The sequence below is a fragment of the Tamandua tetradactyla genome, chromosome 3 (genome assembly GCF_023851605.1).
Source record: "Tamandua tetradactyla isolate mTamTet1 chromosome 3, mTamTet1.pri, whole genome shotgun sequence".
Lineage (NCBI taxonomy): Eukaryota > Metazoa > Chordata > Mammalia > Pilosa > Myrmecophagidae > Tamandua > Tamandua tetradactyla.
Genome location: NC_135329.1, coordinates 59,627,318 through 59,651,238, shown reverse-complemented (window position 1 = coordinate 59,651,238; position 23,921 = coordinate 59,627,318). Strand labels below are relative to the sequence as shown.

Here is a 23,921-nt window from a genome sequence, read left to right as displayed (position 1 = left end):
TTGTCATGATATCCATTTTTCCTTGTTCATCCCTTTTTTTTTTCACATGGGCAGGCACCGGGAATCGAACCCGTGTCCTCTGGCATGGCAGGCAAGCATCCTTGCCTGCTGAGCCACCGTGGCCTGCCCTGTTCATCCCTTTTTTGTCATTCCAGGTATAAAGAAAGCATTTTCTGGTTTATAAGCAGTTGAGTACTCCCATTTAATACTCTTGAGAGAAAATAGTGCGTGAGGGAGACTATAATGAGTATTATGAGTAATAAAATACCCAAATGCCCATCTTTTTGTATGCTTCTAAGCTCAGTTTCCATGATTTAAACCAGGTGAAATAAAGTGATTTAAAAATGGCCCTGAGGATGCAGAGGGGCCATCCTCTCCAGAACATCAACTCGTTCCATCCATCTGTCCCATATTATTGACAGCCCCTTCCAACATGAAAAGGTTAGAATGGGCATAGCCAAAATACCCCTAAAGTGGGAGAAAAAGAAGCAAAGGTGATGGTGGAGTAATACAGAGAAGGTAGGGTTTAACAAATGAGTGTGATTGCTGAATCATTATATTAATATTTATTTTAGTGTCCAGTGCCTTAGAGCAGTTAGAAGTAAAAACCTGAAATTGTGGAATTGTAACCCATACCAAACTCTGAAATGTTTTCTACAACTAATTGTTGCAATATACTTTGAAGTGTATTGCTTTTTTGTATATGTCATTTATCACAAAAGAAAAAAGAAGAGGAGGAGAGTATAACAGAGAAGATAGGATTTAACAAATGAGTATGACTCCTGAATCATTATGTTGATATTTCTTTTGTCCTCCAGTGTCTTGAAGCAGCTAGAAGAAAAAAACTAAAAATCATGGAACTCTAACCTGTAGCAAACTTTAAAATCCGTTCTATGTCTACTTGTTAAAATATACTTGGAAATTTATTGCTTTTTTGTGTATATATTCTATTTCACAATTTAAAAATACTTAAAATAAATCCATAGCAGGGGGGCCATGGTGGCTCAGCAGGCAAAGTTCTCACCTGCCATACCACAGACCTGGGTTCAATTCCTGGTGCCTGCCCATATTAAAAAAAAAAAAAAAATTCATTGCAGACATGATGTCCTTTACCTGAGGACTATGTTACCCTTTTGAGCCATATGACTTATCCAGTTATTTCATATAATTGTGTCTCATCTTCCTCAGATTTGTTTACTCAAGTATAACAGGTGGTGTTAGAAATGGCAAAAATGTCTCCTTGTTCAGGTAGTAGGTAATTAGGACAACATCAAGTTAGCAATGGAATCTAATGATTATTGCTGTGTATCTGTCTATAGCTCTAGCAGTATGTTCAGCAAGTTCTATTGTGATTGATAGCTTTCTAATCATAGTTTCATGATCGTGTCATAGTAGCAAGAATTTGCTAAAAGAGGCAAACCCAGAATCCTGAATTCTCTGGATAAATCCCCATTTGTCAGAGAATGTAGGTTGAGGTGACTAGAATGTAGATTGATTGTAAACTCCTAAGGGAACACTGAGGAGACCAAGTTCACATTGCCCCAATATTTACCAGGTGTTAAGGCAATTTAGTGTCCAGAGAAATGCTTTATCAAAAACAACTGAAATAAAAAGATAGCTTGGTAGAATAATGTAGCTCCAGCCAAGGTAATGTTGTTTAGAGACCTGTTACCATGTATATTATCATCTGTTTTTAGTAACCAGGTCTGTGAAAATTTATGTTGTGAATCTTTGGCATAATAAGGGTCTTAAAACTGAAAATGGATATTCATTTTTAATGTAACTTGCAGTTTGTGGAGGTATCACAATCACATTAAGGTCTCCAAGCTCTTCAATGATATCTGTATAATTCGTTAGACTAATTGTATCTATAACCTGTGAGGTTACAGGCCCAAGAAAGGTTAAAGCGGTGTAAAGAGGACTTTGGGTCTAATATTTGAGATTGTTGTGAAACAAATGGTGCAGTTTGATCCAGAGAGACTGAAGCATTTGGGACCAGGAAGAATTTTCTTATGTGTAGAATAATGGGGTTCTCTGCAGTGTGCAAAGATCAGTGTTTATAGTGACAGATCTAATATTCTGTGAGGTTACCTCCCTTTGAAATGGCCTGGGAGAAATGGGCAGTGATCATAGGGAAATAGAAAGGTTTTTATGCCTTATAAGTATTAGTAACGTAGAGACTATGTGAGGACTTGATCCATCATCCTGGGAATAAGTAGTCTTCCTCATGCCATGGTGTACTTCACTTCCTAGCTAGTTTGATTATTTTCTCCTGAACTAAAACAAATCTGGACTCTGGTGAAGCTTTTTTTTAGTTGAGATATGTGGACCTATGGTTCAGTACTCTGTAATTTAGTTGCAATGTTAGAAGTTTGAAGCAATTGGTAGTTTCCCCCTTTAATGAGGTTCTTGGGCTGTCTTTTGTTGGTATCATTTCCAGTAGACCCACTCTCCTGGTTCCAGAGTAAATAATTAATGGAGTTTGTCTGTCATATGGTTCAGAAAAGGTATCCTTTACATGTTGGAGATAATCTTTGGTTTTGTACATTAAGAATTTGCAAATTGGGTGGCCACGGTGGCTCACCCAATTTGCCTGCCGTGCCGGAGGACCCGGGTTCAATTTCCGGTGCCTGCCCATGTAAAAAATAAAACAAGTAAAAAAAAAAAAAGAATTTGCAAATTGGGTCTTGTCATGGTGTGACAATATATGATCAGTGTCAGTTTCTTTCACAGAGACATAGGTCTGCCAGTTACAATTTTATACAAGGAGAGTTTTGTGTTTCACAAAGGAAATGCTAAGAATAATCATGGTGAACAGTAAAATTCTGCTTCGTGGAAGACCAGTTTTCTCAGATAATTTAAACAGTTTTACTTTAAATCCATAATCACAGCTGTTTAAGTAGAGGTTGTTTCTGCATGAAAGTCTGCAAGAGCATTTTAAAAAATGTTTAATATCAGTTCTTTTTATGCATGAGCTTCTATTTTGAATGGCAACCATAGATAGGAGTAAAGTGGCAGAAAGGACATTATTTGCTTTATAAATAACAACACCAGGATATGCATTCTTCTCTAATATTTACGGAAAGTTCTCCTGGTGAGATTTTATGCTGGGGCACAAAATGGGTCTTAATAAATTTTAAAAAATGGAAATTATTCAAAATGCCTTCTCAAAATACAAGTCATTATAAATTTAAAAACATCAAAATTATTCAAAGCACCTTCTCTGATCACAGTGGAATGAAGTTGGAAATCAATAATCATCAAAGAACCAGAAATTTCAAAAATATTTGGAGGTTAAATAACACACTCTTAAACAATTAGTGAGTCAAAGAAGAAATTGCAAAAAAAATTGCTAAATATCTTGAGACAAATGAAAATGAGAATATAACATCAAAACTTATGTGATGCAGTACAAGCAGTGCTGAAAGGGAAATTTATTGCTCTAAATGCCTATATTTAAAAAGAAGTAAGAAAAAATAAGGGACTTCACTGCTCACTAGTAGGAACTATAGAAAAAACATCAAACTAACCACAAAGCCAGTAGAAGAACAGTGTAACAAAGATTAAAGCAGAAATAAATGAATTGCTTTGGGCATAATGCCTTTGTTGCATTCAGTGCAAGCATATTCAGTGTTACTGTTGGCTAAAGATCCTAGCTTGCATTGATTGTATTTTTTTCCTGTTTACCATCCCATTTTCAACACCTCGCAATGTTGACATTCATTTTTTCTCCCTCATGCAAAAACATTTTTTTTTTGTACATTTGATCACCATCCTTGTCTACGCTAGGCATTCCTAACATCTCATCTTTATCCTCTGTCTTTTGTTCTGGTGTCATAGTGCCTCCAGCCCTTCTCCCTCAACCATACTCACATTCATCTTCATTCAGTGTACATATATTATTGTGCTACCATCAGAGAGTATTATGTTCTCCATTTCTGAATTTTTACAATCAGTCCTGCTCAACATTGTATTCCTTCAGCACCAAATGCCCAATCTCTCCCCCTCTTTCTATCTCCTGATAACCTGGTAACTGTATCTCCTGATAACTGTATGTTTTTAACTTTAACTCTCAAAGTTCACTCAATAATGTTAGGGCAAATACATACAATATTTGTCCTTTTGTTTCTAATTTCACTCAGCATAATGTCTTCAAGGTTCATCCACATTGTTACATGCTTCATGACCTCATGCATAATATTCCATTCTGTGTATATACCACAGCTTATTTAGCCACTTATCCATTGATGGACATTTGAGCTGTTTCCATCTCTTGGCAGTAGTAAATAATGCTGTGATAAACATCAGTGTGAAAATGTCTGCTCTGTCCATGCCTTCAGTTCCTCTGAATATATACCTAGTAATGGGATTGGTGGATCATATGGCAGCTCTGTACTTAGCTTCCTGAAGAACCACCAAACTGCCTTCTGTAGTGGTTGTACCATTTTACATTCCCACCAACAGTGATTAAGTCTGCCTTTTTCTCACTTGCATTTTGTTTTTTTGATAATGGCCATTCTATTGGGTGTGAGATGATATCTCATTGTGGTTTTGTTTGCATTTCCCTAATAGCCAGTGAAGTTGAGCATCATGTGCCTTTTCGCCATTTGTATTTCCTCTTTTGAAAAGTATCTGTTCATATCTTTTGCCCATTTTTTATTTGGCTCATTTGTGTTTTTGTTGTTGAGTTGTAGAATCTCTTTATATATTCTGGATATTAACTGATATGTGGTTTCCAAATATTATCTCCCATTGTATAGGCTGCGTTTTTACTTTCCTGACAAAGTTCTTTGATGTACAAAAGTCTTTAAGTCTTAGATCAAATTTATCTATTTCTTTTCTTATTGCTCATACTTTGAATGTAAGGTGTAGGAAGCCACCTTCTATCACAAGATTTGTAAGATATTTCCCTACATTTTCTTCTAAAAGCTTTATGGACTTAACTGTAATGTTTAGGTCTTTGATCCATTTTGAGTTAATTTTTGTATAGGCTGTCAGATGAATCTCCTTTCATTCTTTTGCATATGGATATCCAGTTCTCCAAACATTATTTATTGAAGAGGCTGTTCTGTCCCAATTGGGCAGGCTTGACTACTTTATCAAAGATCGATTGTCTATAGATGATAGTGTAAGAATTTGAGAATTTTGCCACGCAAAGGAGGACTCCAAGAGACGTTCTCTCATGCAACACGCAAGGGGTTTATTTTCCACACATGTGTGGGGCTCGCTGAACACGCAGGAACAGAGAGCCCCGAACTTAAGTCTGCAAAAGCTTTTTAAAGGGTAAGATGAGGGGGGTGGGGGTTGAGCATGGGTCACAGGTGCTGTTTTGCAAAAAAGCAGATAAGAACAGTTTTACAATAAGCATTTCTTAACAGTTTTACAACAAGTAACCTTGGCGCCAGGATTGTTTATCTTCAGCCTGATGGGGCCCATAATTTTTTTCTTTATAATTCTTAACTCACACCAAATGCATAGCCGTGAATATAAAATGACACAAATGCTTTTGCTGGATATTTCAGAAGCTAAAATATATGTAAATAGCTAAATTAAGGAGGAAAAATTAGCTACTGTTAAGCTTTGTAAAATTCCCTTTTACATTCCCCACTCCTTTTCGTATATATCTCTAATCTTAGAGATTTTCTGGATTATTTAACACTGAGAACTGTTGTTTGATGAGCATTAATTTGACATTTTCAATCTGCCCCTGTAAAAACTGTATAATTTTATTTAGAATACATGGTCCTATAGTTATTATTAAAAGTAACACAATTAAAGGCCCAACGAGAGCAAATAATAGCGTCGTTAACCAGGGGGCTTAGTAAACCAAGATTTAAACCATCCCTGTTGCGCCTCTTTTTTTTTTTTTTTTTTTTTTTTTTTTTTTTTGTCTTTCACGAAGGCGCTCTCTGAGTTTTGTCATGGACTTTTTAACAATACCAGAGTGATCCGCATAGAAACAACACTGTTCTTTTAAAGCTGCACATAGTTTCCCCTCTTTAAGGAAAAGTAAGCCAAGTTCCCGCTTATTCTGCAGAATTACTTCTGAAAGGGAGGTTAGAGAGTTCTGAAGGGCTGAGACAGATTTTTCTATTTTTTTTTAAGTTTTGATTTATCGCGGCTTGTAATTGACTGGTTTGTTGATTGCTACGTACAATGGCAGCAGTCCCTTTGCCTATACCGGCAGCGACAGTTACCCCCAGAGTGGTAAGATTACAAGGGGGTACCAGGAACGAAGGCTCCCCTGCACCCTCCCAAGTTTTTATAGTCTTCCCATTTTCCCATCTGGATATTGTCCATTTCCAAGGCTTATGCGGGTTGGAATTGGGTTCCCGTGGGGGAAGAAGGAGAAGGAGTAGTAACCCTACGAACCCGCAGCTTGAGAGGATTGTTAGTCCTTTCCAGTTTTTATTGGGACTCAGAGGGCGAAGGCGCAAGTTTGAGATGAGACGCATGGATCCAGGATGCGATGCCATCGACCTTGACTGCGGTGGGGGTGGTCAAGAGTACCTGATACGGTCCTTTCCAGCGAGGTTTAAGAGTCTGTACCTGGTGGCGGCGGACGTAGATGAAGTCTCCCACCTGATATTGATGCAGAGTTCTGTTGTCTCCTGGCTGGTAGGAGGTGGAGAGCTGCCGCCACAGGAACCGCTGGGCTTTTTCCAAGGCTCGCAGCCTGTCAAGCAAGGGGGTATGAAGGGAACTATTAATTTTTAGAATGGAGGACATGTCCTTGACTGGAGTTGGCGCTCCATATAAGATTTTATAAGGGGTTAGATGACACAAGAGAGCAGAGTGGGTATTTCTGGCTCTGAACAGGGCATAAGGCAGGAGCATGGTCCAATCTTTCAAGCCAGTCTCTATAGCTAATTTGGTTAGGGTCTCTTTAATTGTCCTGTTCATTTTTTTTTTTTTTTACCTGTCCTGAGCTTTGGGGTCTGTATACGCAATGCAATTTCCAATTAATCCCCAATATCCTGGCTACACCCTGACTTACCTGGGCTACAAATGCGGGTCCATTATCTGACCCTATTACCTTTGGTAGACCGAACCGGGGAAAAATTTTTTCCATAATTTTCTTGATTATGACCTGGGCTGTTTTTTTCTTAGTTGGGTAGGCTTCAACCCATCCTGAAAAGGTGTCTATAAAAACTAGTAAGTATTTAAGTCCATATTTTGCAGGTTTAATTTCAGTAAAGTCGACTTCCCAGAACTGCTTAGGTCGAGTTCCCCTTAGTCTTTTTCCGTTAGGAGCTTTGGTGGGGTAGGCGTTCACAATTTGACAGGCCTGACATTTTCTAGCTACGCGATCTGCCAGCTTTTTCCTTTTTGAGGCTGTCAGAGGGTACAATTCCCTCTGGTCTTGCAGGAGCTGCTGTAGTTTCCCTGTCCCCAGGTGAGTGAGCTGGTGGACCTGCTGTATGTAAGCTAGGGCTTCCGATTCTCCTAGGGGTGCAACTTCAGATAGTGTTTCAGGGGGTTGCTGGTTTTCTTTGGTTACTAGGACCAAGTTTATAAGGTCCCTTAATGCTGCCGCTTTTACTTCTTCATCTGCTCGCTTATTACCCAGGGTTATTGGGTCAGAGCCTCTTTGTGTTTGATTTTTTTTACCAGCTGAGGTTAATAGCCTTCTTTGTTGGTAAATTGCCCCATGTAGGTGGGCAGTAGCAAAGGCAGAACGGCTATCTGTATAGATAGTTGCTCGCTTTTCTTTTGCTAATTTTAGAGCTTTTGTGAGGGCAATTAGTTCAGCTTTTTGGGCAGATGTTCCCTCCGGGAGGCTAGAAGATCAAGTAAATTTGGCCCACTGACTACCGCCGCTCACGTTCGCCTCTTACCGTGTTGGAGAAAGCTGCTTCCGTCCGAAAACCAGGTTACCTCCGAGTTAGGCAATGATTGGTCTTTTAAGTCTCTGCGGATTCCGGTTTCTTCAGCTAATATCTCTTGGCAAGTGTGCTGCACAGGTCCCGCGGTCTCGTCCGGGAGCAGGGTAGCGGGGTTTAAAGCTGACGGGGCCCCGAAAGTCACCCTGTCTTTGTCTAGGAGGATGCTCTGATAGTGGGTAATTCTGGCATTTGACATCTATCTATCTGGAGGATGGCGGATTATGCTCTCCAGGGCGTGAGGGGCTATTATGGTCAGCTTCTGTCCTAGAGTGAGTTTGTCTGCGTCTTTTGCCAGGAGGGCAGCTGCCACGATGGCCTTGAGACAGCGTGGCCATCCGCTGGCAACTGAATTTAATCGCTTGGACAGATAGGCCACCGGTTTTTTCCAGGGGCCTAAAGCCTGTGTTAGGACCCCTCTAGCCACGCCTCTCCTTTTTTTTATGTAGAGCGTGAAAGGTTTATTCACGTCTGGGAGGGTTAAAGCTGGAGCTGACAGGAGCGCTTTCTTAATGCTGTCGAAGGCTTCCTGCTGTTCTATTCCCCACTGGAAATCAGCGTTCCCTTTGAGCAAGGGGTATAATGGGGCAGCAAGGGCTGCAAACCCTGGGATCCACAACCGGCAGAATTCCGCTGTCCCTAAGAATTCTCATAGCTGCTTTTGGGTCGTGGGCGGGGGTATTTGTGTTACAGTTTTTTTTTTTTTCTAGCCTCAGTGAGCCATTGCTTTTCATTCTTAAGAGTATATCCCAGGAAGATTACTTCCCTTTTACAGATTTGGGCCTTTTTGGCTGAGGCTCGGTTCCCCAGTGCGGCTAGCTCACTTAACAGTTTTCGGGTCTCATACTCACAGTCCTCCTTAGTGTCTGCTGCCAACAGTAAGTCGTCCACGTATTGTAGCAAGGTGACTCTGGGATGCTGACTTCTGAAGTAGCTTAAGTCTCTATGAAGAGCTTCATCAAAAATGGTGGGGGAGGGCGGGCCGCGGTGGCTCAGCGGGCAAAGTGCTTGCCTGCTATGCCGGAGGACCTCGGTTCGATTCCCGGCCCCAGCCCATGTAACAAAAACGGAGAAACAGAATACAATAAAAACAAGAAAATGTTTAAAGATGTTTCCCTTTCTTCTATCCTTCCTTCCTTCTCTCTGTCTTTCCTTTAAAAAAAAAAAAAAAAATGGTGGGGGAGTTTTTGAACCGCTGGGGCAAACGTGCCCAAGTCAGTTGGTTCGAGGATCCCGTCTCTGGATAGATCCACTTAAAAGCGAACAAGGGTTGACTGTCCTTATGCAAGGGTAGGCAGAAGAAAGCATTTTTTTTTTTAGATCAAGCACAGTATACCAAGTCTTTTCAGGATGGAGAGTGCTGAGCAGGTTATAGGGATTTGGTACAGTAGGATGTATGTCCTGCATTCTGCTATTTACTTCCCGTAAGTCTTGCACCGGTCTATAGTCTCTAGTCTCTGGCTTTTTGACCGGCAATAAGGGAGTGTTCCAGGCTGATTGACAGGGCTTAAGTACTCCCAAGCCAAGGAATTTCTTTATATGGGGCTTGATTCTTTCCCGGGCTTCCTTGCTTAAGTAGTATTGTTTTACCCGAATTGGAGAGGTGGTGGGCTTTAGGGTCATTATTACTGGGGGCTGATTGATTGCCAACCCTAACCCGGCAACTTCTGCCCAGGAATTAGGGAATTTTTCAAGCCAGGCCTGAGGAATAGAACTGCGGAGCTGTTCTGGTTTTATATACAGCTGATATTCTTCTTCGACTGGTAAGGTGAGGGCAGTTATTACAGGTTGGCTTACTAGCGGGTTTAAAAATTCCACCTTTGGCCCCTTAGGATTGAAGGTGATTCTCGCCCTTAGTTTAGTTAACAAGTCTCTTCCCATAAGCGGGGCAGGGCACTCCGGGATAACTAGGAAGGAGTGTTGAAGCTTCCCCTTCCCCAGGTCCATGCTTCTTTTGGTAGTCCAGGTGCAGTAGCGACTGCCATTTGCTCCCCGCACCAAGGACCTTTTTGTAGAGAGCGGGCCTATAGGTTCTTGGAGGGCCGATATTACTGCTCCCATGTCGACTCCAAAATTAATTGGTACCCCCTCCACATTAAATTTTACCCTGAGCTCGGGGAGGGGTGCCAAGCCCTGACTCCCCTAGTCTTCACTTTCTAGAGCTAACGTGGCCGGCTGTTGCCAATTTGGGGGCCTAGTACCCCTCCGTTTTTTTTTTTTGGACAGTTTTTGGCCCAGTGCCCAGTTTCTTTGAATAGGCGCATTGGTCTGGATTAAGAGGGGTATGATAACGCCGGCCCGAGGGATTTTTTTTAGCTTGTCCTCTACCTTCAGTGTTTTTTTTTTTCAACTACTGTGGCCAGGATCTTTGTTAATTCTTTCGTTCTCCTTTTCTCTCTTATGAACTCTTTTTCCTCTCTCTCTTATAAAACATTTTTTCAGCTTCTTTGATTAAATCTCGCAAGGCTAGGTCCTGCAACCCGTCTAAGCGCTGCAGCTTGCGTCTAATGTCTGGAGCTGATTGGCCGATAAAGGCCATGGCCACTGAGGCTCTTTGATCCTCTGATTGAGGGTCAAATGGCGTATACCTACGGTATGCTTTCATTAGTTTTTAAAAAGACTGAGGGCGATTCGTCCGCTCCCTGAATAACCTCTCTTACCTTGGCCAAATTGGTGGGCCGGCGTGCGGCTGCTTGGAGACCCGCTACTAGAGTCTGGCGATAGATGGACAGATGCTCCCTACCTTCAGAGGTGTTCGGGTCCCAATTAGGGTGGCGCAGCGGGAACTGATCGTCGATGACATGCTGCAGTTGGGTGGGTCTCCCGTCTTGTCCAGGAACTTGCTTCCTGGTTTCCAGTAGGATTCGATCTCGCTTCTCCATGGTGAAGAGAGTCCCCAGGAGTTGTTGACAATCATCTTAAGTGGGCTGGTGAGAGAACATAAGGGACTCCACCAATCCAGTCAGCCTAGTGGGAGCCTCGGAAAAAGGAGGGTTATTATTTTTTCAGTTATATAAGTCAGAGGAGGAAAAGGGCCAGTATTGTAGAGCGGGCATTTCTCCCCCGTGTCCATCATCCACTGGAGGCTCATACGGTCTGAGGGGGAGAGTGACCGCCACATCAGATGGGCTTAGTGCTCGTCTGCTTCGTGTACTGTGTGCCGGTCCTGGTTCATCTGGGATCGTCTCTTTTTTTTTTTTTTTTTTTTTTTTATTAATTAAAAAAAGAATTAACAAAACAATTAGAAATCATTCCAATCTACATGTACAATCAGTAATTCTTAATAACATCACATAGTTGCATATTCATCATTTCTTAGTACATTTGCATCGATTTAGAAAAAGAAATAAAAAGACAACAGAATGAGAATTAAAACAATAATAGAAAGAAAAAAACAAAAAAAACAAAAACAAAAAACCTATACCTCACATGCAGCTTCATTCAGTGTTTTAACATAATTGCATTACAATTGGGTAGTATTGTGCTGTCCATTTCTGAGTTTTTATATCCAGTCCCGTTGTACAGTCTGTATCCCTTCATCTCCAATTATCCCTTCTCTTTTTTTTTTTTTTAATTAACGGAAAAAAAGAAATTAACCCAACATTTAGAGATCATACCATTCTACACATGCAATCATTAATTCTTAACATCATCACATAGATGCATGATCATCCTTTCTTAGTACATTTGCATTGGTTTAGAAGAACTAGCAACATAACCGAAAAAGATATAGAATGTTAATATAGAGGAAAAAAATAAAAGTAATAATAGTAAAATCAAAACAAAACAACACAAAACAAAACAAAAACCTATAGCTCAGATGCAGCTTCATTCAGTGTTTTAACATGATTACTTTACAATTAGGTATTATTGTGCTGTCCATTTTTGAGTTTTTGTATCTAGTCCTGTTGCACAGTCTGTATCCCTTCAGCTTCAATTACCCATTGTCTTACCCTGTTTCTAACTCCTGCTGAACTCTGTTACCAATGACATATTTCAAGTTTATTCTCGAATGTCCGTTCACATCAGTGGGACCATACAGTATTTGTCCTTTAGTTTTTGGCTGGATTCACTCAGCATAATATTCTCTAGGTCCATCCATGTTATTACATGGTTCATAAGTTTATCTTGTCTTAAAGCTGCATAATATTCCATCGTATGTATATACCACAGTTTGTTTAGCCACTCTTCTGTTGATGGAGATTTTGGCTGTTTCCATCTCTTTGCAATTGTAAATAATGCTGCTAAAAACATTGGTGTGCAAATGTCCGTTTGTGTCTTTGCCCTTAAGTCCTTTGAGTAGATACCTAGCAATGGTATTGCTGGGTCGTATGGCAGTTCTATATTCAGCTTTTTGAGGAACCGCCAAACTGCCTTCCACAGTGGTTGCACCCTTTGACATTCCCACCAACAGTGGATAAGTGTGCCTCTTTCTCCGCATCCTCTCCAGCACTTGTCATTTTCTGTTTTGTTGATAATGGCCATTCTGGTGGGTGTGAGATGATATCTCATTGTGGTTTTGATTTGCATTTCTCTAATGGCCAGGGACATTGAGCATCTCTTCATGTGCCTCTTGGCCATCCGTATTTCCTCTTCTGAGAGGTGTCTGTTCAAGTCTTTTTCCCATTTTGTAATTGGGTTGGCTGTCTTTTTGTTGTTGAGATGAACAATCTCTTTATAAATTCTGGATACTAGACCTTTATCTGATATATCATTTCCAAATATTGTCTCCCATTGTGAAGGCTGTCTTTCTACTTTCTTGATGAAGTTCTTTGATGCACAAAAGTGTTTAATTTTGAGGAGTTCCCATTTATTTATTTCCTTCTTCAGTGCTCTTGCTTTAGGTTTAAGGGCCATAAAACCGCCTCCAGTTGTAAGATCCATAAGATATCTGGGATCGTCTCTTGGTGAACCTGCGGGGAGAGAGAACTAGAGGAGGGAGAAGGTGAGCTGAGAGAAGGGGGGTCCTGTACCGGAGCTGAAGGGTAGGGAGGAGGGGAAGAAGGACCTGCGTTGAAGAGGAGTAGATCCGATTGGGATTCCGGTAGGACTGCAGGAGGTAAGGAAGGATAGAGTTTCGGAGCTTGAGAAGGACCCGGCTCCTTGATTGGAAGTACAGAGGGAGAGTCATGTTGACCAAGAGGAGTAAGAAACGGCTTTACCCATGGAGGTGGGTTTTCACACAGGTCCTGCCAAACCATGATGTAGGGCTGCTGGTCCGGGTGGCCATACGGGTCAGGGCGGAAGATGACTGACTTGACGGCCCGAATCAAGGGTAGATGAAAAGCTCCTTCACAAGGCCATTCCACGTTAAAAGAGGGCCACCCGGCCGAGCAGAACGTCTGCTATTTGCCTTTTTTTTTTTTTTTTTATATAATAAGAGATAGATTCTGACCTCTTTCCCTGACCTCAGACCAGTGTCTTAAGGTCAGAGAAAGTGGAGTCGACATTCCCTGACCCATCTTCGGTAAAACAAAAACAATTCCCAACACACAAACACAGACAGACACACACAGAGCCGGCACACCACGTTTACACAGTTTCAGAGACACAGCTCAGACTGGCCTGATGACTGTGATCAAGTTTCCCCCGTCAGAAGGGAAACAGAATCAGAGTCGGCCCTGTAGGAAGCCTCCAGGCGTCCCCGGAGGTCCCCCAATCCCGAGGCGTCCCTCGGGAGAGTGACCTGCAACCCCGGACACGTCTGTCAGTTGCGGTCGGGGAGTGCTCACGCGACTCTCCGACAGTCACTGCCAGTCTGACAGACTAAGCGATCGCACTTCAGACAAAAAGGCCTCACTTACCCCGAGAGAAAGAGCTGTTGGAGCCTCCCCTTACGAAGAGCCGATCTCGGTGGAACCTCCAAATGTAAGAATTTGAGAATTTTGCCACGCAAAGGAGGACTCCAAGAGACGTTCTCTCATGCAACACGCAAGGGGTTTATTTTCCACACATGTGTGGGGCTCGCTGAACACGCAGGAACAGAGAGCCCCGAACTTAAGTCTGCAAAAGCTTTTTAAAGGGTAAGATGAGGGGGGGTGGGGGTTGAGCATGGGTCACAGGTGCTGTTTTGCAAAAAAGCAGATAAGAACAGTTTTACAATAAGCATTTCTTAACAGTTTTACAACAAGTAACCTTGGCGCCAGGATTGTTTATCTTCAGCCTGATGGGGCCCATAATTTTTTTCTTTATAATTCTTAACTCACACCAAATGCATAGCCGTGAATATAAAATGACACAAATGCTTTTGCTGGATATTTCAGAAGCTAAAATATATGTAAATAGCTAAATTAAGGAGGAAAAATTAGCTACTGTTAAGCTTTGTAAAATTCCCTTTTACAATAGGTCTTATTTCTGAACACTCAATTTAATTCCATTGGTCAGTATAGCTTTATGCCAATACTGTGTTTTGTTTTGTTTTGTTTTGTTTTTTTGTGTTTTTTTGCATGGGCAGGTACTGGGAATTGAACCTGGGTCTCCAGCACAGCAGGTTAGAACTCTGCCACTGGGCCACGGTGGCTCAGCAGGCAAGAATGCTTGCCTACCATGCCAGAGGACCCGGGTTCGATTCCCGGTGCCTGCCCATGTGAAAAAAAGAACTCTGCCACTGAGCCACTGTTGCCCGCTCTGTGTTGTTTTGTTGTTGTTGTGTTTTTTTGTTTTGTTTTTTACTACTGAAGTTTTATAATATACTTTAAAGTCAGGTAATATGAGACCCCCCCTCTCCTGATTTTTCTTTCTCAGTATATTTTTAGCTATTCAGGGCACCCTGCACTTCCAGATAAGTTTTGTTGTTGGTTTTTCTATTTCTGCAAAGTAAGTTTTGGGGTTTTGATTGGTATTGTGTTGAATCTATGAATCAATTTGGGTAGAATTGACAGTTTAACTATATTTAGCCTTCCAATCAATGAACACAGTATACCCTTCCATTTATTTAGGTTTTCCATGATTTCTTTTAGCAATTTCTTGTAAGTTTCTGTATATAGGTCTTCTGTATCCTTAGTTAAATTTATCCCTAAGTATTTTGTTCTTTTGGTTGCTGTAATAAAGGGAATAATTTTCTTGATTTCCTCTTCAGTTTGCTCCTTCCTAGTGTATTGAAACACTGCTGATTTTTGGTTGTTGATCTTGTACCCTGCCTCTTTGCTATACTCATTTATTAACTGTAGTAGTTTTGCTGTAGATTTTTCGGGGTTTTCAACTTAGAGTATCATGTCATCTGAAAACAGTGAGAGTTTTACTTCTTCCTTTCCAATTTAGATGCCTTTTATTCATTTTTCTTGTCTAATTGCCGTGGCTAAAACTTGCAGCACAGTATGGAATAACAGTGATGACAGTGGGCATCCTTGTCTTGTTCCTGAGCCTAGAGGGAGAGCTTTTACTCTTTCCCCATTATGGATGATATTAGCTATGGGTTTTCATATATTCTTATTATGTTTGAGGAAATTCCCTTCTGTTCCTAGCCTTTGAAGTGTTTTCGTCAAGAAAGGATATCGAATTTTGTCAAATGTGAGATGATTGTGCGGTTTTTCTGCTTTAACTTACTGATGTGGTATTATTACGATAATGGGTTTTCTTGTGTTGAATGAGCCTTGCCTATCTGAAATAAAACTTGTTTCCTCATGGTGTATAATTCTCTTAATGTGCTGCTATGTTTGATGCTATATTTGATTTGCAAGTATTTTTGCACATATATTCATTAAAGATATTGTTCTCTAATTTCCTTTTCTTGTAGTATTTTTATCTGGCTTTAGTATTACAGCTGTCACAATGTGACTGTGTGATTGTGAAAACCTTGTGTCTGATGGTCCTTTTATCTACCTTGTCAACAAAGGAGTAGAACATATGGAATAAAAATAAATAATAGGGGGAACAAATGCAAAAATAAATTTAGTTTGAAACATTAGTGATAAATGAAAGCAAGGGGTAAGGGGTATGGTATGTATAATCTTTTTTTTCCTGTTTTCATTTTATTTCTTTTTCTGTTGTCTTTTTATTTCTTTTTCTAAATTGATATAAATTTTCTAAGAAATGATGAATATGCAACTATGTGATGATATTTAGAATTACTGATTATATATGTAGGTGATGTTGGCTTCATAGAATGAGTTAGTTAGATTTTCCTTCTCTTCAAATTTTTTGAAGCATTTGAGCAGGATTGGTACTAATCCTTTCTTGGATGGTTGGTGAATTTACTTGTGAAGCCATCTGGTCCTGGACTTTTCTTTTATGGTAGCTTCTTGATGACAGATTCAGTCCATTTACTTGTGACTGGTTTGTTGAAGTCTTCTGTTTCTTCTCGAGTCCACATTGGTTATTCATGCCTTTGTAGGGATGCTGTCCATTCCAATTACGTTGTCTAGTTTCTTAGCATATACTTGGTTATAGTATCCTCTCATTCCCTTCTTTATTTCTTAGGTTCAGTGGCTGTGTCCCCACTCCTTTTTTTCCCCACTTCTTTTTTTAATTTTATTTATTTGCATCCTCCTTTTTTGGTTAAGTTGAGTTCATTTATTGTATTATTCAAAGTCTCTGTTCCCATATTGACCCTCTGTGTAGCTATTCTATCCATTGATGAGAGCAGGGAATTGAAGTGTCCAGCTATTATGGTAGAGGTGTCTGCTTCTTTCTTCAGTATTGTCAGTGCTTGCCTCATGTATTTTGGAGCACTCTGGCTTGGTGCGTAAGTATTTATGATTGTTAGAATTTCTTATTGAGTTCTTCCTTTTATTAATACATAGTGTCTTTGTGTCTTTTTGTTTTTTGTTTTTTAAATTTTTATTTATTAATTAAAAAAATTAACAACAAACAAAAACATTGATATCATTCCATTCTACATATATAATCAGTAATTCTTAATATCATCACATAGTTGCATATTCATAATTTCTTAGAAGATTTGCATCAATTTAGAAAAAGAAAAAGACAACAGAAAAAGAAATAAAATGGACACAGGAAAAAAAAGATTATACATACCATACCCCTTACCCCTTGCTTTCATTTATCACTAGTGTTTCAAACTAAATTTATTTTCGCATTTGTTCCCCCTATTATTTATTTTTATTCCATATGTTCTACTCCTTTGTTGACAAGGTAGATAAAAGGACCATCAGACACAAGGTTTTCACAATCACACAGTCACATTGTGATAGCTGTATCATTATTCAATCATCCTCAAGAAACATGGCTACTGGAACACAGCTCTACATTTTCAGGCAGTTCCCTCCAGCCTCTCCACTACATCTTGAACAACAAGGTGATATCTACTTAATGCATAAGAATAACCTCCAGGATAACCTCTCAACTCTGTTTGGAATCTCTCAGCCATTGACACTTTGTCTCATTTTACTCTTCCCCCTTTTGGTCGAGAAGTTTCTCTCAATCCCTTGATGTTAATTCTCAGCTCATTCTAGAGTTGTTCTCAATCCCTTGATGCTGATTCTCAGCTCATTCCAGGATCTCTGTCCCACATTGCCAGGAAGGTCCACACCCCTGTGAGTCATATCCCACGCAGAGAGGGGGAGGGTGGTGAGACTGCTCGTTGTGTTGGCTGGAGAGAGAGGCCACATCTGAGCAACAAAAGAGGCTCTCTTGGGGTGACTCTTAGGCCTGAATTTTAAGTAGACTTGACCTATCCTTTGTGGGGTTAAGTTTCATATGAACAAACCCCAAGACTGGGGGCTCAGCCTATAGCTTTGGTCGTCCGTACTGCTTGTGATAATATCAAGAATTCAACTTGGGGAAGTTGAATTTCTCCCCATTCTCACCATTCCCCAAAGGGGGCTTTGCAAATACTTTTCCACTCACTGATCGAATCATTCTGGGATTCATCGGGGCATCACTCTGGACAAACCAACAAAATCTCATGTCCTACCTGAGATTCCGAGTACTTATGGTGTTCAATCAAACTATTTACATAAGTTATATTAGGAAATGCACTAGTCAAAATATAAATTTTGTAACAAATAAACATTTTTTGCTTTAGTCTCACATATAAGGTGACATTTTAAAATATTAATTAGTATCTATTTTCAGCACCCTGCAATAATGACATTCCTTTGTTCTTCCTCATGCAAAAACATTTTTAAAATTTGTACATTGTACATTTCACTATTATTATACACTCTAGGCATTCCTAGATTATACCATCTCAATCTTTAACATCTGTCTTTCTTTCTGATTTCTTTTATGCCCCCAGCCCTCCTCCCTCTATCATTCTCATATGCAGCTTCATTCAGTGTTTTAACATAATTATATTACAGTTAGGTAGTATTGTGCTGTCCATTTCTGAGTTTTTGTATCCAGTTCACTTGCACAGTCTGTATCCCTTCAGCTCCAATTACCCAATACCTTACCCTATTTCTATCTCCCGATGATCTCTGTTACCAATTACATATTCCAAGTTTATTCACTAATGTCAGTTCCTATCAGTGAGACCATACAATATTTGTCCTTTAGTTTTTGGCTAGTCTCACTCAGCATAATGTTCTCAAGGTCCGTCCATGTTGTTGTCTTTGTCTCTTTTAATTATATTAAATCAAGTGCAATTTGTCAGATATTAATGTTGCTAGCCCTACTCTTTTCTGGCTATTGTTAGAATGAAAAATCTTTTCCCAACCTTTCATTTTCAATCTATTTTTTTCCTTGTGTCTAAAATGCACTCCTATAGTCAATCTATAGATGGGTCCTATTTTTTAATCCATTCTACCAGTCTGTGTCTTTTGATTGAGAAGTTTAATCCAATAAAATTTAATGTTATTACTGGAAAGGCAGTACTTGCAGCATTTTGTCTCTTGGATTTTATGTGTCATATCTATTTTTTTTTCTCTTTTTATGTTTAGTGATAGTCTTCATTTCTACACTCTTCTTCAGACCTTTCTCACTTGTCTTTTCCTGTCTGTCTGTAATGCTCTCTTTAGTATTTCTTGTAGAGTTGGTCACTTAATCACAAATTCTCTCAGTTACTGTTTGAAGATATTTTAATCTCCCGCTCATTTTTTAAAAATTTTATTTATTAATTAAAAAATTAAGAAACAAAATGAAACATAAACATACAAAATTACATAATCAGTAATTCTCAATATCATCACTTAGTTGCATATTCATCATTTCTTAGAGCATTTGCATTAATTCAGAAAAAGAAATAAAAAGACAATAGAAAAAGAAATAAAATGAACACAGGAAAGGAAAAACAAAAAGGCTATGCCTACCATACCCCTTACCCCTTGCTTTCATTGATCAGTAGCATTTCAAACTAAATTTATTTTAGCATTTGTTCCCCCTATTATTTATTTTTATTCCATATGTTCTACTCCTTTGTTGACAAGGTAAATAAAAGGAGCATCAGACACAAGGTTTTCACAATCACACAGTCACATTGTGGCAGCTATATCATTATTCAATCATCCTCAAGAAACATGGCTACTGGAACACAGCTCTACATTTTCAGGCAGTTCCCTCCTGCCTCTCCATTACATGTTGAATAACAAGATGATATCTACTTGATGCATAAGAATAACCTCCAGGATAACCTCTCTGTTTGGAATCTCTCAGCCATTGACACTTAGTCTCATTTACCTCTTCCCCCTTTTGGTCGAGAAGGTTTTCTCAATCCCTTGATGCTAAGTCTCAGCTCATTCTAGGGTTTTTCTCAGTCCCTTGATGCTGAGTCTCAGCTCATTCCAAGATTTCTGTCCCATATTGCCAGGAAGGTCCACACCCCTGGGAGTCATGTCCCACGTAGAGAAGGGTAGAGTGGTGAGACTGCTCGTTGTGTTGGCTTCTCCCACTAATTTTTGAAGGACAGTTTTGCTGAGTATAGAATTCTTGGTTGACGGTTTTTTTCTTTCAGTATCTTAACTGTATAATACCACTGCCTTCTTCTCACCTCCATGGTTTCTGCTGAGAAATCCAGTCTTAATTGAACTTCCCTTGTATGTGATGGATCGTTTTTCTCTTGCTGCTTTCAAACTTTCTCTTTGTATTTGACATTTGGCAGTATGATTGGTAAGTGTCTCAGAGTGGGTCTATTTGGATCTGTTCTTTTCGGGGTATGCTACACTTCTTGGATCTGTAATTTTATGTCTTTCATAAGACATTGGAAGTTTTCAGTGATTATTTCCTCCATTAATGTTTCTGCTCCTTTTCTTTCTAGTATATCCATAAAATGTATGTTTGTGTGCTTCACCTTGTCGTTCAGTTCTCTGAGACCCTGCTCATATTTTTCCATTCTTTTCCCTGTATTTTCTTTTGTGTGTCAGATTTCAAATCTGCAGTCCTCTATTCCACTAATCCTTTCTTCTCTCAAATCTGTTATTGTAGATCACCATTGTTTTTTTCACCTGTTCTATTGTGCCTTTCATTCCCATAAGTTCTGCAATTTGTGTTCAGAATTTCAAGTTCTTCTTTATGTTTGTTCAGTGTCTTCATCTCCTCCTTCAACTCATTGATTTGAGTTTTGATAAGATTTTGCACGTCTGTTCAAACATCCTGAATTGGTTGTTTCAATTTTTATATCTCATTTGAGCAGTTGGTTTGTTCCTTTGGGCCATATCTTTGATTTTCCTACTATGACTCACTTTTTGCTTGCATCTAGGCATTTGATTTCTGTTTATTCTAGATGTTGTTTTCACTCTTTTACCTAAATTTTTTTATTGGATTGCTTTGTTCACTGTCTATTCTTTGGCATTCAGATCAGCTTATTCTCGACTTCTAGCACAGCTTCTGTTTAACCAGTTTTTCCATTTTTGTTTTTCTGTTTCTTGCTCTGCCTATGTGGAGCCATTCTTTAGAGGAGGGTCTCCTTAGATATTATTGACCCCAGTCAGGTTTTCCCAGACCAGACAGGCTCATGTCTCAGAAGGAGAGAGTAGTCAGTATCAGGTTTCCCTGATGGTGAAACCCAGCAGGTTATCAGACTTTTCCTATGATGCCTCTAGTCTCTGTTTTTCCTATCCTGCCCAGCATGTGGTGCTTGTCTGCTCACAGCCTCCCACCAGCATAAAGTGATGTGGTGACTTTCATTTCAGCAGCCTCTTCTTGCCAGTAGTGTGGTTGAGACAGAGGCTGAGGTAATAGGCAGGCTTTGGTTGATTCTATTTTACAGCCCCTGGGGCCTGAATTCCCTGAAGGGTTCCTCCACTTGAGCTTGGCCCCACCCCCCTTTTCTTGGGGGATATACACCCTTTAGGGATTTGTCCCCATCCACCTATTTACTTTGTCTCCCAGACATTCTTTAATTCTGCCCTTGCCTGGGGTAGTGCTGGAGCCTGCAAGCGCTGGCAGTTCTATCTAATGAGCTGTTAAAAAGTTAAAAAAAAGAAAAAAAACCTTTTGGGATCCAGACCCGTACTCCCCAGATTTGCCAATCAAGAGCTGGTTTTGCTTCCTGGCTCTGAGTGTTGCCTTACTCTGTTTGCCCCCTTTTCTTGGGGTCCAGCCCTTTTCCAGTATTTTGTGCTGTCCAAGTCAAAAAGCTTCTTTTTGTTTTCTTCCATCAGCCCCACCCTCTCTCTGGTGGGGTGAAAACTACTGGTTCCTCTACTGCTTACTCCAGATTTATTTGTGTTTGAGGCCTGTTTTCAGTAGTCAGAATTTGTTAATTCTGCAATTGGAGCTTAGTTGAGCTAACTCCTTGCTACAAATAAAGTCTATTTCCTTTCCCCTTGGGGAACCCACCTGCCATGCCTGTGGAGGAAGGGTGCCAGCCCCTGCAGCCTAGGAGACTTCAGTTCTGTATGGGATCTTACCTGTTCTATCTGTTCTGGACTGGTGTATGATATGTGTCTGGTCACAAATGTCACCTCAGCAGTTGTTCCATACAGTTCTGGGCTATTTACTAGCTGCTCTAGGTGATGAACTAAATTCCACCCCTCATTATGCTATCATCTTGCCCCATCTCTCTCTATGCACCAGAAGCATATTTCTTAAAGCTCAAAAAAAAAGTTAATGGATTGTAGTAATGGAGTAAGATCCAGTTCTAATAAATGTCCTCTTAAAAGTGGTAGATTAGTTCAACAAAATATTGTTTTTCGCTGTTGCATATTTCAGTGCTGGTCGACAGCTCTCCAGCACAGATGTCCTTCCTAGGCAGACTCCATTGTGTGGGTCGCTTTGACCTTTAAGCTCTGTGATCTCAACACAAGACCTCCCTGGTCAATGGATGAGGCATTGCTCACCAGTTATCCACTTGTTTCCTTGAATTTTCAGCATCCTTGTAGTTAGGCACATTGTAAGACCAATTCTGGACAATGGACTTTGAGCAGAAGTGATGTGCCTTACTTCTTGGCCAAAACTTCAACAAGCAGGTATGAATTTCCCATGTAATGTCTTTACTAGTATTAGCCAATCTTTAGAACTGTTGAGAGGCATATCCAAAGACATATCACCTTAATACCTAAATTACCTCATGAAAGGCAGTTGCACTAGAAACATCTGGCATATCAGCTCTGGTGTAAGTATGAATAACATTTATTGTATTAAAACTCCTGAGATGGTAAGGGTAATTTGCTGCTGCAATGTAGAAATACCTATGTTACATAGTATAAAAATTGATCCCTTTAGTGCAATGCTGCTAACACTAGAATGTGAAATATTGGTATAGCAGTTGGGTAGTAGGTAATGGGAAACTAATGTGGGAGAGGGGAAGAAGGCAACACATTTGCTAAAGTTGCTGTTTGTGGCTTGTGATTATATGAATGGCAGATCATTTGCTTTTTTCAACTTGTAGCTGAAAAGGAAGATGGAAAACCAAACCTTAATATTGTTTATGAATGGAATGGTTTTGTGATGGAGAGGAAATACAGTAAAGAAATAGCCTGTTTGCAAACAAAGATGAAAAGAATAGAGATAACCCAGAAATTTGGAACCTTAAAAATTTGTAGAAAAGCTACTTTAGATCCAGCTTTTCCAGCTACCTTTAAACAGGCTTTGGGAAAAAAATGCCAAGAATGCCTGGGGCAAACATAGAGTTATCTGCCAGTTGATTAAAATGCTTCAAGGCAAAGCTCCCATCAAGGGTGTGACCTTTAAAACATTTTAGAACTTTAGAGAATGAGTATTATTTAAATCAAGATCCATTCGGGGGTCAGGAGGGATTGGGGCAAGAAAGCAAAGGAATGAATTACATATAAGAAGTTTCTCAGTGATAACTCTAGGGGTGTGTATCGATACATGGAGATGTCTGGAAGCAGATAGATGGTAGACCACTTGATTTTTTTCAGAGTTCTGCCGCACTGGCAGAGAAAACATGAGTCTGGTCTAAAAAGCCTGTGTCCAATCCCCATTTAAGCCCAGAAGTGTTCTGGGAAAGTGGAGTTGCCCAATTGAAGACATTATTCCCAACATCCACTTCAAATGTGATGAAGAAAGATAAAAGAAAATAAAGAAAGTGGATCCAAAGAGCTCTGAGAATTGTCTCATACCCCACATGAATGGGACCTGCAGGTTATGTTTGTATCGATGACCTTGTTCTTGGACCATAGTTGTTTGAACAGGTTTGGACTGTTGTCTTAAATGTGCTTAATCAGATTATCTCTCATAAACTTGAGACTGGGACAGATATTATTTACAATATGAGATGTTTCCTTTTTCTGTGGTATTATAGTGGTAGTCATCTTTCACCATCTAGTGTGCAGGAATTCTGGTAGAAGAAGTTGATCTTTTCTGTAGAGAAAAGAAAAATTGCTTTTCATGGAGAAAAGCAGAGATTAGAAAACACATCTGTTTAATATTCTGAGGGAGAAAGAAATATTCTGCCAAAATCCCTGAGAGCTTTCTAATCCCCATGATTCAAGTCCTTTTGAGGATGAGTTACAGTTTTATGGGCCCCAGGAGTCACCCTTTTATCATTATAGTTCATCTCTGTTTCTTATTTAAGTTTTGAACTGGCTTCTATTTCTTAAAGTTACAAGAAACTTAACTGAGAAAGTTCCCATACCTTGTTACTGAAAAATAAAAAGTGGTAACATCTCCTGATGCCTAGGAAGGCCAGCCCCCATGGTTTATAAGCCTGGCATAGAGCTTGTCTGTGCTCACAGT

The 23,921-nt window shown here is 39.9% G+C and overlaps 2 protein-coding genes across 5 annotated transcripts in view; one reads left to right on the top strand and one right to left on the bottom strand.

The window, feature by feature from the left end:
- Nucleotides 1–23,921, top strand: part of LOC143677349 (uncharacterized) — a 92,084-nt gene that overhangs the window by 8,460 nt on the left and 59,703 nt on the right. The gene's annotated exons all lie outside the window — the stretch shown is intronic.
- Nucleotides 5,434–11,057, bottom strand: LOC143677350 (uncharacterized). 4 transcript variants are annotated; one of them, XR_013172521.1, is made up of 2 exons: nt 7,839–8,521; nt 5,434–7,131 (listed from the first exon to the last, which is right to left on the bottom strand). XR_013172521.1 is itself a non-coding variant. In XM_077153217.1 (2 exons), the coding sequence occupies exons 1-2, from the start codon at nt 10,763–10,765 to the stop codon at nt 6,536–6,538; spliced, it is 363 nt and encodes a 120-aa protein (XP_077009332.1). In that variant the 5' UTR covers nt 10,766–11,057; the 3' UTR covers nt 5,477–6,535. The 4 variants fall into 4 exon arrangements, 2 of the variants coding, with proteins under 2 accessions (XP_077009332.1, XP_077009331.1); XM_077153217.1 differs by lacking the exon at nt 7,839–8,521 and adding an exon at nt 10,544–11,057 and having other exon boundaries at nt 5,477–6,676; XM_077153216.1 differs by having other exon boundaries at nt 5,492–6,676.

Coding starts and splice junctions, on each gene's coding strand:
- LOC143677350 (XM_077153216.1), bottom strand. CDS start 8,082: ATGTCAAATGCCAGAATTACCCACTATCAGAGCATCCTCCTAGACAAA. Junction 6,677..7,838: donor AAGCAGCTTTCTCCAACACG/GTAAGAGGCGAA, acceptor CTTGCTTGACAG/GCTGCGAGCCTTGGAAAAAG.